Source organism: Triticum aestivum, chromosome 3A, assembly GCF_018294505.1.
Source record: "Triticum aestivum cultivar Chinese Spring chromosome 3A, IWGSC CS RefSeq v2.1, whole genome shotgun sequence".
Lineage (NCBI taxonomy): Eukaryota > Viridiplantae > Streptophyta > Magnoliopsida > Poales > Poaceae > Triticum > Triticum aestivum.
Window position 1 is genome coordinate 697,294,597 of NC_057800.1, and position 22,661 is coordinate 697,317,257.

Below are 22,661 nucleotides of genomic sequence, written 5' to 3' on the forward strand. Positions count from 1 at the left end.
GTTCCTTCTAAGTCAGACACATCATTGTTCATTTATAACAGATCCAATACATGCATCTTTGTTCTCATCTATGTTGATGATATAATTGTGACCAGCTCATCTGATGAAGCAATCAGAGGACACTTAAAAGACTTGAGTGTAGATTTTGCATTAAAGGATCTTGGAGACTTACACTATTTTCTTGGGATTGAGGTAAAGAAGCATCCGGATGGACTTCATCGCTCTCAGACTAGGTATGCAACTGATCTGGTTAAAAAGGCAGGACTACAAGGTTGTAAACCATCTCTCAGTCCATTATCCAGCTCAGAAAAGTTGTCCCTTGCAGAAGCTAAACCCTTGAGTCGGGAAGATAGCACAAAATATAGAAGCCTAGTATGAGCTCTTCAGTATCTAACTCTTACCAGGCCTGATCTTTCATTTGTTGTCAACAAAGTCTGTCAGTTTTTGCATGCACCTACCACTGTTCACTTGACAGCTACCAAACACATAGTCAGATATGTTAAACATACTCTAGGTATATGTCTAAATTTCAGCAAGTCATCCTCTACTCTTGTCAGTGTTTTTTATGACTCTGATTGGGCAGGCTGCCTGGATGACAGGCGCTCAACAGGTGGCTTTGCAGTATTTTTTTGACCTAACTTGATATCATGGTGTGCACGCAAACAGACTAATGTATCCAGGTCAAGCACTGAGGCAGAGTACAAAGCATTAGCAAATGCCACAACTGAAATCATATGGTTCAGTCTATGTTGAAAGAGCTTGGTGTGAAGAGCAAACAAGCTCCATGCTTGTGGTGTGACAACCTTGGTGCTACTTATCTTTCTGCTAATCATGTATTCCATGCTAGGACAAAGCATATAGAGATAGACTTCCATTTTGTCAGAGAGAGAGTTGCTCAAAAGCAACTTGACATTCGGTTTGTGCATTCAAAAGATCAGATTGCAGATGGATTCACAAAACCTTTGCCCACAAGGAGTTTTGAAGACTTCAAGCATAATCTCAACTTGATGAAGTTGTGATTAAGGGAGGGTGTCAAACATGGTATGCTGTCACGTATAATGTATGGCGTACCTACACCTGAACCGGCGCACCTGGAGGTGGTTAGGATAGATAGAGACAGGTTATTTCTTTCTCTTCAAGTTCTATCTTCTCCCTGAATATCTCCCTCTCTCATGTGTAATCCAAACTGCATTGTATGCGCTGTATGGGAGGTGCGCCCCACTATATTAACATGAACCCGTCGGCCTCAACAGGCTAAGACGTTTTCAGCTATCGCACATAACCAACATAGTTATTACAATCACTCGTTACAAAATTCACCACACAGGGTGGAACATCATTAACAATAATACCATCTGATCTATTGTCAAGACTATACTTAGCAATGAGATGAGCCACCCTGTGTATAGGCTGAACGATTAATCTTTGAAATTTTGAACCCTGTAATAAATTTAACAAGAAACCTTAATGGCAGGTTTACCTTTTGGGAACTTTATTACTAATAGTGTTGACGATTATTGTATGTTGAAACAGGTTCTTGTATGGTGCACTGAACCTATAGACTGTAGAAAGTTTCAATACATTTGCTTGTAATTGTACTTGCAGCTTCTATGGAAAACAAAACAGTGCTACAATCTGACAAGAACCCATTGCAAAAAAGAAAAAATCTTACAATTAGAACAAGAACTACAAGTTTGCCGGGAATGGAAAGGGAAAGCAAAACAGAGGCAGATGTTGTAGGTTGCCAATAAAAGGATTAAGAAGATCCATGGCAAGACTGCCCAAACTGAAATTATGCACAAAGGACTAGAGTAACAGAGGTCGTGCTGTATTATTTATCACACGATTTTTTTATGTTAATAAAAAGTCGTTCAGGTTTATAAGGAGACTAAGCAAGTAAGCATGACATGAGTTGCATGGCTGGGCCAGCATACCATCAGTCCATCACAGTTGAGCAATCTGAGATCAGAGCCGTGCAGCTGCTAGCTCATTCACCGCACGGTCGTTCGCGATGAATTCCCCGCCACACAGGATTTTGCCCGGCGAGCTACTCTTGAGACTCAGTTCTTGGTCTTGTTGTGTTTGTGTCGAATATTGTGTATGAGTTGGGTTACATTTAGACTTGGTGTTGTAGTGTGGGTAGGATACATATAGTGTTGGAGGCGGACATTGTCAGGACCCCGACTCAATGCCACATCGATCTAGCATATAACACCTCATATCACTTTGCGGCCTCACGCACGGTATTCCCACGGGTGTTGTCTTACCTTTGCCCGGGACCGTTTGCGCCTTTTGGCACACGTATATGACAGTGTCGCTAGCATCCATATGATAAGGAGCCCGGGCTGACATGGCTAGTCGTAAACCCAAAGTGGCACAGACTTACAGGGACAGGCATCCATGACCCAGCATCGAACGTGTCGGTCATCAGCGAGTGAATCCAGGCTGTAGCACTGGGCTAGCAGGACTCCGGTGAACCGGGCTGTAGCGGGCTAACAGGACTCCGGTATTCATCGCGTGACATTTCCCCGAAGGGACAGACACAGGAACGAGGAAGGACACATGCCGGCCAGCCTAAGTGTTCCGGAGCAGTAGCAAGCTACCATGGCTCGGTGGAAACACTAGGAGACATTTCCCGGTAAGAGAGGCTAGTAAAGATAAACAACTAGATGGTCAGATCCCACACATACCAAGCATTTCAATAACATACACACAATATGCTCGATATGTGCAATACAACATGGCATCACAAAATGACTCTACGACTCAAGTAGTTTATTCAATAGGCTCCGAGGAGCGAGATATTACAAACATGGGTCTCATGACCCAACACTCAGAGCATACAAGTCAAAGCACAAGCGGAAGCTATCATGTCTGAGTACAGACATCTATAAATGAAAAAGGCTGAGAAGCCTGACTATCTACCAGATCCTGCCGAGGGCACAAGATCGTAGCTGAGGTAACAAGCTAAACGTCGAAGTCCACGTGGAACTACTAGTGAGACTGAAGTCTCTCTGCAAAAACATAAAATAGGCAAACGTGAGTACAAATGTACCCAGCAAGACTTACATCAGAACTAACTACATATGCATCATTATCAACAAAGGGGTGGTGGGGTTTAACTGCAGCAAACCAGCTTTGACTCGGTGGCTATCCTAAACTACGACTGCAATGTAACTCTTTTGAGGTGGCGCACACGAGTCCACATATTCACCATATCAATACACCACTATGGATCCGCTCCCGTCTCCCTACGAGAACGCCATCCATAGCACTCACGCTTATCTTGCGTATTTTAGAGTATCCACTTTCACTTGTCTATGAACTGATATAAGCAACCCAGAAGTCCTTTTCCGCGGACACGGCTATTCGAATAGATCATATTAACCCTGCAGGGGTGTACTTCTTCATACATGTTTCCACCACTTAGCGTCTGCACACGACATGTGCTCGGCAGACTTCAAGCGAAAGCCGACGTGGGTGTAGACCACGACCTACCTAAACACTCAAGTCTCTAGTCCAGGTTTATCGCCTATTCGGGTTCCATCCATGAGGAGATCCGGCCGGAGTTTCGCTCACAGCCCCAAACGATGTGAACAGGGTTCCCGAGACACCAAACGGGCGCCCGGTACACCGTGCCACGTGCCTACCGCATCACAGCCCACCCCTACGGTCAGCGCTGTCCACGGCCTCCAGCATACTACAAACACCAGAAACTACTTGCAACTCCTGGACAGAGAACAAGGGTGAATAAGAAGTCGAGCGGGGTCATATTTCAGGGCCCAATGTATGGTAGTAGCTGAATCATGGATCACAAACACAGAACTCAGTTCCTGAGGACGGCTACAATGAGACAACCCACCATGTACTCCTACATGGCCTCTCACCGCTACCTTTACCAAATCGTGTTCACACACTTAGCTCACACACAGTAGGACATGTTCACACACCTCTGATTCATCCCCGATGAATCAGACCTGACTCAACTCTAAGCAGTAGCAGGCATGACAAACAAGCATGAATGAGTAGGCACAACAGGGCTCAAACAACTCCTACTCATGCTAGTGGGTTTCATCTATTTACTGTGGAATGACAGGTCATGCAGAGGATAAAGGGGTTCAGCTACCGCAGCAGGTAACGATATGTCGTTGTTGTCCTAATGCAGTAAAAGAGAGCAGGAGCGAGAGAGTAGGATTGTATCGGAATGAACAAGGGGGTTTTGCTTGCCTGGCACTTCTGAAGATAACATTGAGTCTTCATCAGTGTCAACGATCACATCATCGGGTATCACGTCTATCGAGAGGGGACAAATACCGGCAACACAAAAGGAACACAATCAATGCAATGCACAATATGATGCATGATCATGACATGGCAAAATGAATGTGTTTTGGGCTAATGCAGCTAAAACCAGATTAAATGAAGTTGGTTTGAATCCAAGATTCAAATTCAAACTCCATATGTGATTATTTAAATGTCATTCACTTCATTTGCTCTAAACAGTAGTGATAAGTTGTTCTAACATGCATGAAAATGGTACAGATGGATTCCTTGAATTTTTCTGATAATTTTTCATATATAATTTATTTAATTTGGAGTTACGGTTAATTTTCTATGATTTTTAGAAGTTTTAGGCATTTTCTGGAATTTCCTGATTATTTTTTTAAATCCCGAAAATACTTATTGCGTCAGCATTGCGTCACTATGACGTCAGCAGGTCAACAGACGCTGCTGCTGGTCAAACCTGACGTGTGGGGGCCACACATCAGTGACACAGGGCTAGTTAGTGTCAATGGCAGGTGGGGCCGGGTCAAAGGCCACGTCATCAAGTCAACTCTGTCATGTGGGGCCAGTCAACGTGTGACGTGGCCAGGTCAAACTGACCTGTGGGCCCGTGGGGGTTAGTTTAACACTTAACAGAAAATAATAAATATTAACTAAGGCGTGGGGCCCACTTGGCAGTGGCTCTAGTGGGTGATTAGCGGGGTGTTTACGCCCTAACTAAGTGGCCACGTCGGCGAGTGACGCCGGCGACCACGGCGACGGCGAGACCTCGCCGGAGTTGCTCGGGACGGCGCTACGGCCCGCGGCTGGTCGCGCTGAGGGCACCAAGAGGAAGCCCGTGCTCCCGCGCATCTAGGGGGACCCACGAGAGGGCGTGGGGTGGCCGGAGTTGAGCGCGGCATCGACCCCGGCGGCGGCCGGAGCTCGGGGGTTCGCGGGACCGGCGCTGCGGTGTGCAAACAAGACGGTGGTCGCGCTAGTTTTACTCTACGGGACGCAACGAGTGCAACGGACGCAGGCGTGGGACCAAAAGGTCACCGGAGCTTCACCGGCGACGAGCCCGTGCGGCGGAGCGTCTCGGCTCCGGTGGAGGGAGCGGCTAGGGGGCGAATTAGGCAACGAGGCATGGGGAAAACGATGCAGCGGCTCACCGCGGTTCTTCTGGTGCTGCTGGCGAGGCAGGGGAGGCACGGGGTCCGGCGAATCGACGAAGGGGAGCTTCGGTGGCCGGCGAAGGAACGGCGATGGTGGCAGCGTTGCAGGGCTTCCAGAGGGCCGTGGGTCGGTGGGGAGGAAGGAGGGGGTCGAGGCGGAGCTCGTGGGTGTGTCGGAGAGGCTAGAGGTGGCCGGTGGCCACGAGAGAGCTCGTCGGCGGCGGCGGGTGTGTTCGGTGGCTGCGCGCGAGAGCCAGAGGAGGAGAGGAGCTCGGGGAGAGAGTGAGAGGGGTCCGAGGGGGTGGCGTGGCGTCTCCGGGCGTCGAGGAGGGAGGCAGGGAGGCTGCCACGGCGAAGCAGGAGGTGGCCGACGCTCTTCGGGCGCGCGCCACGCCTCGCCTCTGCCTACTGGCAGAGGAAGAAGAGGACAAGGGGGGGGGGGAGGAGGTGGGCTGGGCCAGCGGGAGGAGCTGGGCCGGCTACAGGTAAGTGGCCCAGGTGGGCTGCAGGTAATGTTTCCCTCCCTCTCTCTGTTTTTCCTATTTTACTTCTGTTTTCTATTTTGCAGGTTTGTTTTGAATTTGGTTTTGAAACCAATTCAATTTATTTTGCTTCTGACAATATTTTTAGGAGCTAAAAGAATTAAAACAATGCTCCACAAAATATTTCAGAATTATTGGACCTATATTTATTTAATAGTAGATATAAATCCAATTCAAATAATTATTGATTTAATTCAAATGCCCAAATTAAATGTTTCTGAGACACCAAAAATATTGGTTTGGATTTTACCTCTTGCCAATATTTCCAGAGGATATCAGGAACATTTTCTTGGACACATTTGAGAAGATTTAATTGTTGGTTATTTTTAGAGGTTTCTGAGGCTTTGAAAATTCCTCAATTCAAATTTCATTTGAATTTAGACATGATGCAGCAAGAGGTCTAGCCTAGTGCATTACCAGAAGCTAGGGATGTGACAGACATGTTGTATCCTTGACCTCTTATATATGAGGAGGCACCCCATGTTGTAACCCATGACGACTAGACAGCGACAGGCTCGCAAGGGGTGCCGGCGTCCGGGTGGCCGGTGTTGCGGTATCTCGGGAAGTAGCATCGGTAGTCATTGCCCCGGGAGTAGGCGAGTTCACCGAACCTCGTTGCATGCAGTGAAAAACAGGATTACAGGAGGCAGCAAGCAGGGAGTTCATGGTTTCCTGTTGCATTTTCTATGATATGTATTTTTCCCCATTCATCTGTGCTGTGGCAACGTGATGTGGTCCTCTGCGACCGAGAATGGGCTGGCGGCTGCAGGGGAGGAGCAGATACGGCTAACGGCTGTGATCTCTGCACTGCTGACCCGTGCTGGCATGTTTGGTCTCCTTCTGAACCGCAACAATTTTTTATTAGCAGCAAAAATCGTGTGTTATAAATGATACACCACGACATCCATTACTCGTTCTTTTAGGATACTTTCAGTTTGGGTACAGTCTTGCAATGGATCTTCCTTCTTGAGCCTGGAGAAATTGTTTGCTTTCTTTGGAAAGTAAAAAAACTGTAGTTTCTTGTTGTTCTTGTCAGATTTTAACAGTGGTTCATTTTCAACGAACAGCAGATTTGAACAAGTGCCTAGCAACAAGTACAGAATGTAGTCTTTCTAGAAAGAACATGGACTGATCCAGTCTCTCTCTCTCTCTCTCTCTCTCTCTCTCTCTCTCTCTCTCTCTCTCTCTCTCTCTCTCTCTCTCTCTCTCTCTCTCTCTCTCATGATACCATCTTAGTTGCAGTGGAAGCTCCAAAACGCGCCAAGGCAGGTACAGTTACAAGTTAATGTACTGAAACTTTCAACGGTGTCTAGACAGTAGACACAATATACAAGAACCTGGCTTCAACATGCAAGAATCATCAGCCCTATTTAAATTCCAAAAAGGTACACCTGCCATTAATGTTTCTTGTGCACACTTTCAGTTGCTAGCTAGCTGGTTGGGATCCTTTTCTAATTATTATAGATTTATAGTGTTCCCTATCTGTTGTCAAACTATCACGGCGCTTAATATAGATGACACTGGATCTGGTATACTGATTCTTATAGTCCAGCAACTTCCTTATATTGTTTGTTCTCTTTGGCTTTTGTGCAGTAACATGGGCACCCTGCCTGAAGATGTTTCTATTGATATACTCTGAAGATGCTTCTGTGCAGTAATTCAGTAGAACAGCTGCAACAGTGTATCTGAGATCATTTCCATCAGCAGTCCAGGTTCACTGAGGTTGTTCTATTCATGCAAACTTAAGCCTACAATAATTTACTGCTGATACTATATACTAGTGGGGACTAGTAAGCAGGATTTAGCTTGTCGGAGACCTCGGAATGGACTTTGTTTTCATAAATAGACTGACAGATACATGTCCAGATCCAACAGACTGACAGTTTGATTGTTCAGTCAGTACAGGTTCTGAAATTCATGATGCTTGTGAAATTCAGGCAAACACCAACCACAAGAATGAAATAAAGGATGACATAAAGAAGATTCAGGGAACCACGTCGTGTTCTGACTGCGATTTCAGATCAGAACACTCGTGCAGCGGCAGAGCAGGATGAAACCTTAATTTACCGTCAGACCGGCCCGTGTCTATAAACAAACAATGTCCAGATGCTTGCATTTTCCATCTGCAGTGTGGGAGTATGGGCAAGCAAATCTGATGAAAACAAGTGCTGGGTTCAGATTTGGGTCCCAAGGAGTATCTAACTGGACCCCTTTCTCATCCCTGGCATGGAATTGAAGCAACTAGCATGCTGCTAGCCTGCAAGCGGTTGTATCATGTGCCTGCCCCTGCTGTCTAAATCATTCAGATCCTTCCAGCAAGTAACCATGCAGTGCAGAACATAACAGGATATTGAGAAACCATGGACGACACAACGAACCCAATATTGATTCCGACGATAACACCAGCTGCCTGCCTCATTTTCATCTGTTTCTGGACAACATGGGACTGGGGTTGGCATGTGACTAGCCAATAATGTAGCGCAACATTCCTGCAAATATTTTGCTGCCACCTCTGTTCTTCTCAAGTTTTGTAAACAAGTATCTTCGCAACCAAACGGAAAATTTTCTTGTTGGGAGAAGCACGTGTAAGCAACAACTTGCTGCCAATTTGCTAGCACAATGGAACCAAACTTATTCTCAAAGAGGAACTGAACTTATAGTTAAGAAGGAACTGTTTTTTAAAGGAACCTTTTATGGATTTCCGGCCATGTGTCTCTCTCGGAAACGAGAAAAGTTTGTGTTCTAGCTTTTGCATCGGAGATGCGCACAACGTACATGTAGACACATGCAAACCGGAAACAAACTCGGTAAAAGTTTTAGTTACTAGAAAAACAAGAAAAAAAAAACTCATGGTGCGACTCGAAGGTTCACGATGGCAAAATGCGGAGACTAAAGCCCTGTTCGGTTCCACTCCACTCCCTCGACTCCGCTCCCAGCGTGGAGCAGGCTGTAGCTCGTTTTCACAGAGCGGCTCAAGCCCAGCTCCACAGCTCCACGGAGTGGAGTGGGGCGGAGTGATTCCAAACAGGGCTTAAATCGCCAACGATGATGAGAGGTGGAGCCAGTGTTATGCCGTTGGGTTCAAGTGGGTATTGCTTAGCTATGAATCCAGATATCCAATAAAAATCACGCTTGAACCCGTCAAATCCCAATGCGCAAGCCATGTCTACGGATGCTTCAAACCTCTCGTCACACGATCCCTCCACCAACTCAGCAATCTCCTCATCTTTGGTCTCCCCTCTTCATCCGTCTGGCCGACGCAAGACACCAGCAGCAAACCAATAATGGCAACCGGCAAGCGTGAAGTGAGATCACGTCAGCACATCTTCTCCCTCTTATTTCTACCTGCTATGTTTTCTTTGAGAGTTTGAGTGTTATAGTGTTGCTAGTGGTATAAATTATACTTTACATTTAATTAGTTAGTTTATACCAAACCATCACAAAAGTCAATGAGAGGCCAAATTTTCAGGCTTCACCCAGGGAGGACTAAGTGTATATATGTTGCGTGAAGATGAGACCAACTACTTTTGCCGATCAATTGGAGTATACAAGTAATCGACTTCCTTAACCCATCAAAAAGTCACGGTTGAACCCATTGACTCCCCAACCGCACTAGTCAAAAGGCTTTTGGCCCATATTCAATGCAAGAATAAATGGTTAGTAACTAAATTCCATCGGAGTCCTCCTTTCCAACGCGGGGGCAGTGGCTGACCTCCCGGCTACCTAGGGCGGCTGCCCGGGCTCTGCCATGGACTCTAGCTTAAACAATACTCCCTCCGTTCCCAAATACTTGTCTTTCTAGGCATTTCAAATGGACTCAACATATGGATGTATGTAGACATATTTTAAAGTGTAGATTCACTCATTTTGCGCCGTATGTAGTCACTTGTTAAAATCTCTAGAAAGACAAGTATTTAGGAACGGTGGGAGTAGCAGTAAATGTACAAATAACCATCATTTTATTGGGGCAACCAACTGACAGACTAGAACGTAGTGTACATTGCCCAGGCTCTCCAGCCAAGCTGGCTCCGCCACTGGCTGGGGGCAATTGCGCCCCCCCCCCCCCCCCCCCCCATGTGTGCCCACATACACAGCACCGCCACTGTTTATAGTCCACCCAGGCCTTCAGGGATGAGATGGTGCTCCTCTCTCGTGGCTCCAGCCGCCTAGGCGAGACCCCTGCCGGCTTCACTTTCCAAACACACTTGGTTTTCGCCGTTGCCTCGGAGGTTGATCAGCAACAAAGTGATTCCTGGCTGAAAGAAACAGAAAAGAAGAAGGTTAGTCGGTGGGATTGTTGTTGGCTATGATGATGAGCGGGTGTCGGTCTGCTTACGGATTTTTTTCGCAAAATGTGCATAGGCGAAAATCATGTTGTTGGTGCCACTAAACTTGGTGTTTAGAACTTTGGTTTTCATCAGTGGGGAAAATAGTAAAATATGTAGATATGAGGTGGGCAAACTATAAAAATCCCACCGAAGCCCTCCGAATGTTCTTAACTTCACACTTCTTTCCAACACATAGCACCACCACTGTTTTATAATCTTGGTGTGAGATGGTATCAGATTGTACAATAGCTAGTTCATACTCAAGTTCTTAGTGGAAACATTTCCTAGCTCCGCCCCTGGAGAGAACACGAGTCCCTCACAAGTGTCAACATTGTTGGGCACGAATCTCAGCTTCATGTATGATCTTCTTAACTGGTCTTGTATACCTCAGATCTCGGGTCCCAACAATGTTGGTATATCAAATCCTCAGCCAAACAAAGCAACGCCTTGTGATAGTGAATTTTGTTTAACACGATTATATGGTCAATATGATGCCTTTGCGCATATACCAAAGCTGCATGTTTTAGATTGGAATGTCGCATTGGCACAACGTTGCATACACTGAATTGACAAAAATGTTGAACTGTTTTGGTGCAAATTCCATCTGAAGGTGTCTAGGTAGTCTTTGCAACGGGATATTCCAAAGGCAATCATAAAGTTATACCATGCGATCAAATTTTGGGAGACAAGAACCCGGGGAAATATGATGTTGGCTAAGTGTGGTTCCCAAACTAAATATTCTACAAGAATCTCATTTGAGATCAAAACATGGAACATCTGAATCTAAAAATATCATGATTCTCTCTCATAAAACCAACCGAGAACATTGTTCCAAAATGGAAATGTGTGCACTCCATTTTTATATAAATATGTTTTTACAATACCAAAAGCTAGTCAAGACGACGAGAATGCACACAAAAGTGAGCAACAACACCAACCATCGTTCCAACCGGTGGCGTCGGGGGGGGGGGGGGGGGGGGTGATGTGGCCCGGTCGTCTCGCCGATCTCTGCATCCGGCGAGATTTGTGGTCTGGCGGGTTGGCCGTCGACACTCTCGCGGATGGCTGTGCTAGTTATGTTTGATGTCCTGCACTTTGGTGCGTGGATGACGGCAGGCGGCGACGTTCCTCTTCGACTACATTGGATGAAGTTGACAGCGTCAAGATCTGGTGACCACGGGGAAGATCCCCGGCCGACATGCCACAAAATCACTGTCTTGTCGCTTGCTGCGGCCCGATTCTCCACAATCACGTCCATGTCGTGTATAATATGATACGCCCGTGAGCTGTTGGTCGGCCCGATGGCTGTCGAGCATCTCGTATGGCACAACACAGTTGTACGGTGGCCACTGCATCGATGACTGAATCATACAGATTTGCAAAGGCCACGAGGCATTTCATGTCCTACAGACTGAACACTACAACAACTCAACTCTGAAAGAGCAAAAGAGGTGCACAGTTAGACATCACACTGACATAGGTTCACTTGGATGTACAGAGAGAGCAGCACCTTGCCATGAAGGCGTGCAGCAGTAAATTAATTATAACAAACAAACGGGACATTTATGAATTTTGCAAGGTCGATATTTATCGCTATTACCTGTGTTTTTAGCTCATCAGATTGTAGTACCATCTCCGCAACGGTCTTCAATGTCTGCAATGATAAGAAACTTTCAACTGCAAGCTTCTGGCAATGAATGCAAATAATGAAACACAAGTCCCTGCCGACCAGAAGATCCACTGGAGGCTCCAGTATAAGCCATCTACAGGAGAAGTCCATAGTGTTTGCTGCTCCTTTTTTGTAGGTTATAATTAACCTTGGGCTTCTACCTGGGGAAGCTTTTACAGTGTGCACTTTGGGTTCGGTTCTCTTGTGAAAAAACAGTTTAGTATTCTGCATTTTTCTCCTGATAATTGAATTCAGCTACTGAAGTAACATCAGTGTGAGCTAATTAGGTAAGATTGCATACAGTGACCTCGAAGAGATATAGACCTATGTGAAGAATTTATGAAGTGAGAACTAGTGGCTGTGCATGCAACTGTCACCCACTGGTCAATGTTCGAACTATCACTCCAAATTCTCAGCTTACTCTTGCGGTCTTGCCTGACCTCTCCATGATCATGTTCATTATGAACATATATGCTCCATAGTATGATCCAATCAACACATGTATTATCTCACGACTGGATCAATTTATCTGGAAGAATTTCAGGTTGCCGAGTCTTTTCAAGAACACTACATCTCACCGGAACAAGGCAATCATTACCATGTCCAATTCTCGCTATAATGGCGAGCCTATTAGTCGCCAATAATGCTCCAAGATCCTCTAAAAATCAGCCTCTGTTCATCGTCAGCTCCAACAAAGGGTAGAAAGTAGAAACATAAAGCACCCTAAATATTTACCATTAAGAAGGCCACTAGATAAAAAGGCAAATTCATTCTTCAGTTAAGGAAATATAATGACATGACATATGTAGATTGCTAACTATTCCCTCTGTCCCAAAATATAAGAACGTTTTTAACACTACACTAGTGTCAAAAACGTTCTTATATTATGGGACGGAGGGAGTATTTGGTACAGAGAAGACCACTAGATAGTTTAAATAAAGCAACATCAATTCTTGAGGCAACGAAAATTCACACATGAGTCAGTTCAGTCGGCACATATTTCAAAAGCAGAGCAAAATTAATTTCTAATTTTAGCATCATTACAGCATTAGTCACTTCAGCCCAAAAGAAACCAAGGCAAGCATAGAGCTCATGCAACCACATGACAATCACAGCTTCCGATCGTAATTTGTACTAGATCGTTGATGGCGCGCGTTGCTGCGTCCGTCTATTTTGACTTAAAAGAGTTGTTAGAGATATGAAGTAATTGTATACATTTGTTTGCAATGCTTTTATATATTGTATTTGTCTCTCCATTTTATAGAATATGATGGGATGTAACTAAAGAGAGAAATCAAGAATATAATGCTATGTAACTCAAGAGAAATCCAGTCTGATTGATCTGCAAAAAAGTACTCCCTCCGTCTCAAAATAAGTGTCTCAACTTTAGTACAACATTGTACTAAAGTTAGTACAAAGTTGAGAACTTTGTACTAAAGTTAGTACATAGTTGAAACATTTATTTTGAGATGGAGGGTGTAGTATTTTGAGTTTTCTCCTTACGTCTAATATTTGAGTTGTGGTATTAAGCGCGGAGATATAAATTATGATTGATATGCATGACCTCTTTTTGCCTCCTAAAAAGACCCCCGCAAAGACTCACATCCTGATAACTAAAAAGATGTCGAGGAAAGACATGAGAGAGAGAAGAAAGGCAGTACAAATATTTCAGAACTTCAGGGCGATATTTATTATCTTGAAAAATCTCAATGTGTTATGGCCAATAATACAAGTATACATTGTGGTCTAAGGGACAAATATTCTGCATTGCATCAGGATAGATGACTGAATGTGTACTTGCTCAGATTTGAGATTGTAGAATTCCATCTGATCTACAATAATAATAAAAATTCTGAAACTCAATATCAAATGCCAGTGGGTTGTTGTGAAACAATGGCTCAAGTTGTGTTACATCTTAACCAACTTACAATTGCTTACACTGAAGTACAAACAAAATACTTGTTAGCAAGGAAAATCAATTGAGGAAATAACTACTTAAGTAGTGTGCCAAGGAGAAGTGCACAACAGTCATAATTGATCCGTAAATAACATCGTGTATGTTGATGAAAGAAACGATAATAACAACATTACCTACAGAACATTTTTGCTAGTATCTGTAAGAGAACATTTTTGCTAGTATCATGTGTTCCACGGATCTGACCATGTTTTCTGTGCAGGTCTTGAGGGCATTGTTAGGTAATAAACTAATTAAGATGGAGACTACAGGTCTGAATATATTACTCACTAATTAGACTTGCTAGCTAGTACCTCCGTCCAGATTTATTAGCCCCCCCACTACTTTGAGCCAAACTTTGACCATCCATATTCCCAGTAAAATATAAAATATATGGTACAAAAAGTACACGGTTGGATTTGTATTTGAAAGAGCTTTCCGATGATACTATTTTTGTGACATACTTAAATTTATTGGTCAGCCTAATAAACCCAGATGGAGGGAGTTGCTAGCTATGAGAAAACTTGGGAATCAATTTGAGGTCCTAATGAAGAAACTCATTGATCTCATTAGTTAGCCGATCGATGCAGCCTTGATTCACACGTTGGCAAAAGGTAGAGCTGGCCGCTAGCATGTCGTCTTCTCGTGGGATTTCAACCTTCTCGGTTAGTATATTCCGCTGAGACATATATTTTGCAACTGGAACAGTAAAAAGTAGTCTAGCAGCGAACCCAGGCTACAGATAATGGAAAGTGATTGAGCAATCACAACCGAAACCAGGGGAGTAAATGAGTCTCACCTTTGTTTGAAGACGGCCATTCTAGAATGCATGTCGGCAGATTCAGTATTTTACTACAACTTACTGTCGATGAGAAAGTCAAAATAAATGGAGTTAGTAATGAAGTAAACACCTATTCTGGGCCTAGACTACAAATGAGTGGGCTGGGTTGTTCAAGAAGATAGAACACAAGAGCACAAAAAGAAAACAGTTTTGAGCATCTTGGATGGATCTGCTTCAGTTTGTGTCTGGTCAACATGTTTGTAAGCAATATCAATGGTACTGAAAATGACTTCTCACAAATGATGACATGCATGTCAATAAAGCGATGAGCCCAATCTCTGTATTATGATGTTTATTAAAGACTTGCGAAGCTAGAGAAGCCAAGTCCTTTCTTTAATAAAATATACATTGGGCATCATCATTTTGAGTACACAAATATATGGCCAACAATCAAGAAAATCGGACAGCTTATAGGAGAGAAGAGAGCAACGAAATTTAACAGAGAGGAGACAAAATTTGTCCATCGCTCCTATCTGAAACTCCTATCTGTCTTTGCTAGAACATACAAAAGGGGAGGAGGCTAGGATCTGTAGCAATTTCGCTGTTGCATCAAGATTATTTCCCACTGCCTCACCTCTAGAAGAAATTTTCTTCACCCGTCAATGATGAGGAGAGAGTTGAGGTCGGAGAGCACGCGATCGAGGGTCAGGGAGAGCGCAATAGTCTTTATGGAGTCGTCGTCGCCTTGTGCACGGCTTATGCACCCTCGCCGGCGCCGCCTCCTCCTCAGTCACCAATTCCAACCCCTAGGCTGATTCCCTCGTGCACTTCGGCTGGATCCATCGAGATGAACACGCGCCGCTGGATCGCCTCGATCCCCTCGCGCGGGATCCCGTCACGCGCCTCAGCTAGATCCACCAAGAAGAGCGCGCACCCCGGCAGGATCTCATCGCCGATGGCCTGCATCAACGTGGGAACAAAGCAGAGTGGGAGGAGCTCCAGGCCGCCGTCGCCATGGGATGTGGTGCCTCCGCCGCATCTGGGAAGGTGTCGCGACCCCGCCTCAGATGATGCAATCGCCTTGGAGGGAGGGAGGCGTCGCAGAGGCAGCGAAATTAGTGGGGAGCGGCGACGGCAAGGGAGATAGCGGCCGACGGGGTCGACGTCGCCATTGGAGAGGCCTAGCAGAGCACCAGCCGAGTCGTCTCCTCAGCCTCCAGCTTTGTTAGGTTTCTCGAGGGCTAAGATAGCAAAGGGGAAGGGGATAGAAAAAATGGGTCAGACAGCCCAATACCGAGCCCGATCAACCACGCGGCTCCAATTTTGCCACGGGAGCAGCTGCCCAGCTCAGATTGCGGGAAGTGCTGCGCGAGAGTTTTATTCAACGGCCGAAAACTTTAAACATGAAGATCTGGCGGCTGTGAATGCTAATGGCCTGAGAGAGCTCCTAAGGTGCACAGTTATAATGTATTAAAATACTTCAATGGAAACGGAAGAAGTGGCCAGCAGGATCATACTCAATCCAATTCATAGATACCGGATATACAACATCTAGGCCGTCAAGAAGCACCACCTTACTCAACAGGCCTCAGATGAAAGGCGAAGCGTTAATAGCATAACCTTCTAAAGCCGGAAAGAAGGTATGCTTAACAAGACTCTGCTTGATCCGAGCTCCAGGCATACATAATCTTCGGCGACCACAACGGAAACTGGCAATCAATTTGCCATCACAATCAACATGAAGCAGCCACCCATAACCACAAACCAGCAAGAGCACGCCACCATCCACCAAAACAACGTCCACATTCCGATGGTCGTCACAAGCTCCGAACTCCCCCCTGAATTCCGCAACCGGCGATTCAATTTGGTATTTCACTTCCCAAACCTCGTTGCCGTAGTTTTGCAACACCCATATATCAACATATTTCGTGGCGTTGCTCTGGCAATAGAAGCCAAGCGTGTCACTCATCTCGAAGTATACGAGTTGATGGGAACAAACGGAGCACGCATCGTTCGGAACGACTCCGCTATGGTGTCGAACACTATTACCACCGGTTCGTTGTCACTCTCATAGCGCTTCGGATGCCAGTGCAGGCTATCATGCAGCCGGGCAGGCAAGTTGAGGAGGTACGCCGACAATGTTTCCGGCCACGCGATGGACCTCGGCGACCGTCGGAGCCCAACGAAAGGATATAGCAGCAAGTTTGGTGTTTGGGTAAGCCCTTGATGAAGCTCCTCCGCTGCAGTAAGAGGCGGTACTCGCCGGTAGGCTGGTGCAGGTACATCCCCAAGGTCTTGAGGAACTTCCATGGCGCGCGGCAGCCTGAGGTAGGCATGCTCACGCGTGGCCGGGTTGCAGACCGAGAAGGTCCGAGAGAAAGTCGTGTGGTTGAACTCGGAGAGGACGAGGAGGCCGTCGCAGGAGGCCTCCAGATCGAAGCGCTTGTCAAACCGGGCGACGGTGTGGAGCTGGGCGTCGGCGGCGGCCCGGTGGTCGAAGGCGAGGATGCTATTGTACTTGATGCTGAGGCCGTCGTCGGGGAAGATGGGGAGGGCGGGTTGGCGGGCATGGCGCGCCAGGAGGAAGCGACGGGTGGAGGTGACGAGGCGCCAGGCCCGGCAGACGGCGCGGCAGCGGAAGAGGGTTCTCGGGTCCAGGTGGACGAGGATCTCCCAGATGATGATCTCATCTGGGAGGAAACGCGTCGCTCCCCCGGCTGCTGCCTCCTCAGCCTGGTGGAAGCTCGTCCTGGAGGTGTGCTGGTGCCATGGCCGCCGGCTGGGAGCTCGTCCTGGAGGTGTGCTGGTGACTGGTGCCTGGTGGCGGCGGAGCGGATGTAGCAATAGTATGGTACCTAGATCTTTCAGGTGGTAGAAACGGATTTGAGGTGGCCTCGTCTGCAGGTTCCAAACCCTACAAAAGATTTCTTGTCAGGGAAAAGAACAAATATTTCACTAACACAAAACATGCACATAATTCATGTTCAAAGGTTCAGAACTTCAGAGAAAAAGGAGTGTGCTCAATTATTTTGTAAGAACCCAAACATATTGTGAACTGCGGATGGTAACTACACTAAAGTTATGCGAATAATTGACTGATCAGCAGACCTCCTAAATTGAAAGGGACACAACTCTTACCATGGAGAGTTGGAGACTATATAATCTACATTATGCACCTAGCTGGAGACTGTCAGCTTGAGTCTTTTTACACATGTACTCCCTTTGTAAAGAAATATAAAACCGTTTATAAATCACTAAAGGGAGTAGTAAGGATTTTGTTTTCCGATAATGATTTGTAGCAAGGATGATATTAAGAGTAGAAAGTAGGGAAGCAGAATGTGACGCTGCTCACAGCTGAGGACCATGCACAAGTACATTTACAAGTCTGGCGGTGGCAAGTTTTCTAGTAAAAGAAAAAAAACATAAAACCAAGAAACACACTGCTTCTTCGTGTTCTCTCGAAACAGGCTTTATTCTCCGCTGCATATGCTGCATCCGATGAAGTTTCATCGTTCCACCAATGCCATTGATACCTGAGCAAACATGCTGCGAATCGCACCTCACCAGACACCACTATTATCTATCAGCTGCTGGTCAATAGGTGTCTGTCAATCATCTCGCACACATGTAACGGAATCAGAGACCTGGAAAATTTAGATGTATGGTACCAGCTGATGGCAGAGTTACAAAGGCAACGAGTCCTTTCATGCTCCAAACAGACTGGACACTACTACAACACAGAGAAACAATTGCAGTGCAACAGGTAAACATGGCATTTACTAATTTTTTTGCAGAACAAGAGCAATAAACGACAGAACGTCAAGGGTTGATATATACCATTATTACAAAACTAGGGCAAACGTTGCTCCCATATAAGCTAGTACTCTGTGACAACTGGACATTACTTGTCCATTAATCAATCACAGAAATAATAAGAGGAAAAAGAAAAACGCAGCAACTTGGTATGCGAGACAGAAGAAGAACCAGCGGTCGGGCATTTTGTCCACCTTGACGATTATTCCAGTGTACAGATAGGCGGGTTCCTGGTGGCATCTCTCGAGAAACTACTACCATGGAGGCACTTAGAACAGATCAAAGTAAACCATCGTGTCCTTGGCCATGACTAGCAAGAGCAGCTTGAAGTATATCAAGGCCCACTTCCTGGTGATGTCGTGGTGGACGTAGTCCAGGAGGATCTCCTTGTGGAACATGTAGACCTGATGGTACACTGACGCGATCAGGAGAGAAGTGCTGATGCTGTTCTTCGACACCAGGAGCAGAGTAGGGATCATGTAGAACGTGACTTTAGTCATCATCTCAGTCCGCCTCACTTTCAAGCTTTCGAGTGTCAATGGACTGCTTCTGGGCTTGCTAATGGTTGCTTCAATGGGGCTGAATGCTGCGACCTTCGCTGAGGCTCCCTCCTGTGATTTCAGTGCATCCGATTGTACCATCCCAGCAACTGTCTTTGAGGTCTACAAGCATAAGAAACTTTCAATTGCAAGCTTCTGGCAATGAATGCTGTCAAGTGAGGAAGCAAACTAATGAAACACAGCTCCCATAAGATTGGCACAAGGAACAAACTAGCACCTGCTGATCAGATCCATTGGAGGCTCCAGTAGAAAACCAGCGAGGCAATACGTGTGTGCCACCGAGTCGAGAGGCCTGCTCATATCCTAGAATCTGCTTGCATAAGGGAAGACAAATGGCACCACAAAAATGAATTATTACGTGTACAATAGGCTCGTAAACTGAAGAAGAGATGTAATAATAGAAGTAGACATGCATACAAACAGAAAGTTCTTAAAAATTATACAGCACGCTGAGAAATGAAATGATAACCCATCACTGAAGCAAACAAAATGCAATATTGGTATTTTGGCCTTTCATCAGTGAAATACATAGGTAACTACATAGAGCAGACTCATAAAGCAGCACCTCCAAACCTAACATACTATTAGTATTTTTAGTCATTCATCAGAAGATATTTATAACTACATAGAGCAGACTCGCAACCCATGCATCTAGAATCCTACTCTCTGTGACAAGCAGAAGCAGACCTGTACTACAATATTCCCTGTTCTGATGCAAGATGACGAGTTATAGCTCCGCCTGTAGATTTCAGTTCTCCATGCACTAGGGAGAACAGTTATTATGGCACAATGCATATGAAGCATGTGTAAAGCACCATCAATGAATTTCACAACAAGAACATCCTATCTCATGTTGGCAGCACCGCTAAAATTATTTTACAATAATAGTACAATGTTGGCAGCATCAATGAATATAAATACATATAACTATTATTTCACAACAAGTACAGAAAGTTCTTAAAAATTGTACAGCATGCTGAGAAAAGAAGTGATCACTGATCAGTCAAGCAAACCAAATGCACTGTTGGAATTTGGTCTTTCATTAGTGAGATACATAGATAACTAAATAGAGAAGACTCACAAATCAGTACCTGCTAGATCTCAATGATCACTGATCAGTCAGGCAAACCAAATGCACTATTGGTATTTTAGTCATTCATCAGTAAGATACATATAACTAGATAGAGCAGACTCACAAACCATGCATCTAGAATCCTACTCTCCCTGTGAAAAGCAAAAGTAGAACTGTAGTACAGTATGACAAGTTCTAGTTCCTCCTTTATATTTCAGTTCTCCACAAACCAGGGAAGAACTACTATTGACCAATGCATATGAAACTTGTGTAAAGCAACATCAATGAATTTAACACCAAGTACGTCCTATCCAATGCTGGCAGTACAGAGTGCATAAGAAACTACAGAAGACTACATATGTGCCAGGTAATCACAAATAATGTGCCAAGTAAATAAGAGTATTGAGTCAAACCACGATATATCCTGTTTGCGTATAATCAGCAGTTATATACTATTAGCAGGAATCTCCCATGTTGAAACGCATTAGCATAGTGATATGATATCTCCAAATGTGCTGAGCATTCCTTTAGTCAACTACTAGCTCAGGCTGAAATTTAAGTGAAACAGATTTGCAAACCAAACCAAAAGTATGAAAGGATACCCTTTTCAGTTTATGTAAAGTAAACATAACACTTTAAGCTTTGCTGCCTACATGACTACATCCCTAACTCAATGTGATGTGTAGTCACTATTGCGCCCGCCAATCTGACCAACTGTTTATCAACCCAATTCAGAGTTTTGTTCAGTTTTCGTTCTCAAGCTGGATAACTCTGGAGATGCAATCAGCCAGCGCAAAGGCAAAGATGTGAGTTCACCTTACACCACAAACCTAACCCGCAACATAAGCTCGATGAGGCCTATACAAGCTAGTAGTCCAAGTAAAACCGTCGAAAATACACGAAGCACAACACACCACCTAGCAGAACACAGGAATCCGGCCCTCGCGGAACGGAATCGGGCAATCGCACAAAGCGATCAGATCGAGCACGAACGAGCGGCGCATCAGGCTTACAGCCCCAGAACCGGAGCAAGAAGCAGCCAGGCCAGTCGACGTAAGCTACCAGACAGAGAGAGGGGGGTGAGGGAGAGGCGGACCTTGGAGAGGCCGAGCGGCGAGACCACCGCCGGCTGCCGCGGCGACGAGGCGGGGGATGCGGCCGCCGGATCGCGGGGGAGGGCGGAGAGCGCGCGGGCGCCCCAGGCGGCGGTGAGCGGCGACGGCGCGGCCGCGTCGGCGCGGGCGGCGGCGAGCGCTAGGGCTTTGGATCTGGTCAGCAATCGCGACGCCATTCTTTCTCTCTCTGTTCTCTCGGTCTCTCTCTCTCTTTTTTTTTTTGAGGGGGGGCGGTCTCTCTCTCTCTGGTGGTTTTTTTAGGACGAGTGCGAGTACACGCAAGCGGAAATGGCCTGGCCCAGTATTACCGGCCCACACTTCCAAGGCCGAATAGACGAACCAGGACCCCTTTGCCGGGGAGCCCCTGCCATAGAATATTGAAAAAGCTTTCAAAGAAAAAGGAAAAAGGAAAAAAAAAAAGACTTCAAAATGGGAGCTCCTATTGGACGCGCTTTGCGTCAAAATGTCGTCGCCGCGCACAGGGGCGCAGCCTGACTGGGCCGGCAAAAGGAAAAAAAAAAGGACTTCAAAATCTCCAAGGATCACTTTGGTGAGCCGTGCTCGCAGCTGCCGCATGCTGGGCGTCTCTCGGATTTTTCTAATTAAAAAAACATGTTTTTTTCCTTTCGTGAGTAGAACAATTTTGCTTCTCTTAAAGACACATGCTTGCTTTCGCGCGAGGCACACTCAAAAAAAGAAAAAAAATAAGCACCTGCAAGAAAAAGAATGTTCTTTCTATCCGTGAGAAGAAAGAGAAAAAATATGTTTTTTTTATTTCGCAAGAGGTATAAATTTGTTTCTCGTGGAGGCACATGTTTACTTCCGCAAAAGGCATTGTTGTGCCCCTTGAAAAGGGGAAAGCACGTTTTTTTCTTTCGCTAGAGGGACACATTTACTTCGCCTGGAGGCACATATTTGCTTTTACGAGAGGCACAATTGTGCCTCGTAAAAAGAAAAAAGATGTGTTTCTTCTTCTGTGAGAGGCTTAGATTTGCTTCGTGTGAAGGCACAAAGTTGCTTCGGGGAAAGGCACAGTTGTGCCTCACAGAAAGGTAAAAAATACGGTTTTTTGCGAGAGGCACATATTTGCTTTGCATGAAACACATATCTGTTTCTGTGAGATGCACCTACCGAAAATAGAAAAAAAAAGTGGGGAAAATCATGGTTCCGTCTCGGTTTTTTGTTTCGGTTTTCTCTATTTTTTTCATGAAAAAATCCGTCAAAACCTATTAACATGGGATCTAGTTTCGAAGATGTCAACACGAGAAATCCAACGATGGAAATAGTTCACAATTTGATCGCACAGTTTAAGATATGAAACATTTTCAATAAACGAATCTATGAAAAAAGTAAACTCCTAGATTACGACAAGTGACGCAATACATGCAC

The 22,661-nt window shown here is 45.4% G+C and overlaps 1 protein-coding gene across 1 annotated transcript; it reads right to left on the bottom strand.

Moving 5' to 3' along the window:
• Window positions 1-18,467: 18,467 nt before the first annotated feature.
• On the bottom strand, window positions 18,468-21,523 carry LOC123063298 (succinate dehydrogenase subunit 4, mitochondrial). The gene is made up of 3 exons (XM_044487040.1): window positions 21,254-21,523; window positions 19,303-19,395; window positions 18,468-19,187 (listed from the first exon to the last, which is right to left on the bottom strand). The coding sequence occupies exons 1-3, from the start codon at window positions 21,446-21,448 to the stop codon at window positions 18,795-18,797; spliced, it is 681 nt and encodes a 226-aa protein (XP_044342975.1). The 5' UTR covers window positions 21,449-21,523; the 3' UTR covers window positions 18,468-18,794.
• Window positions 21,524-22,661: the final 1,138 nt, after the last annotated feature.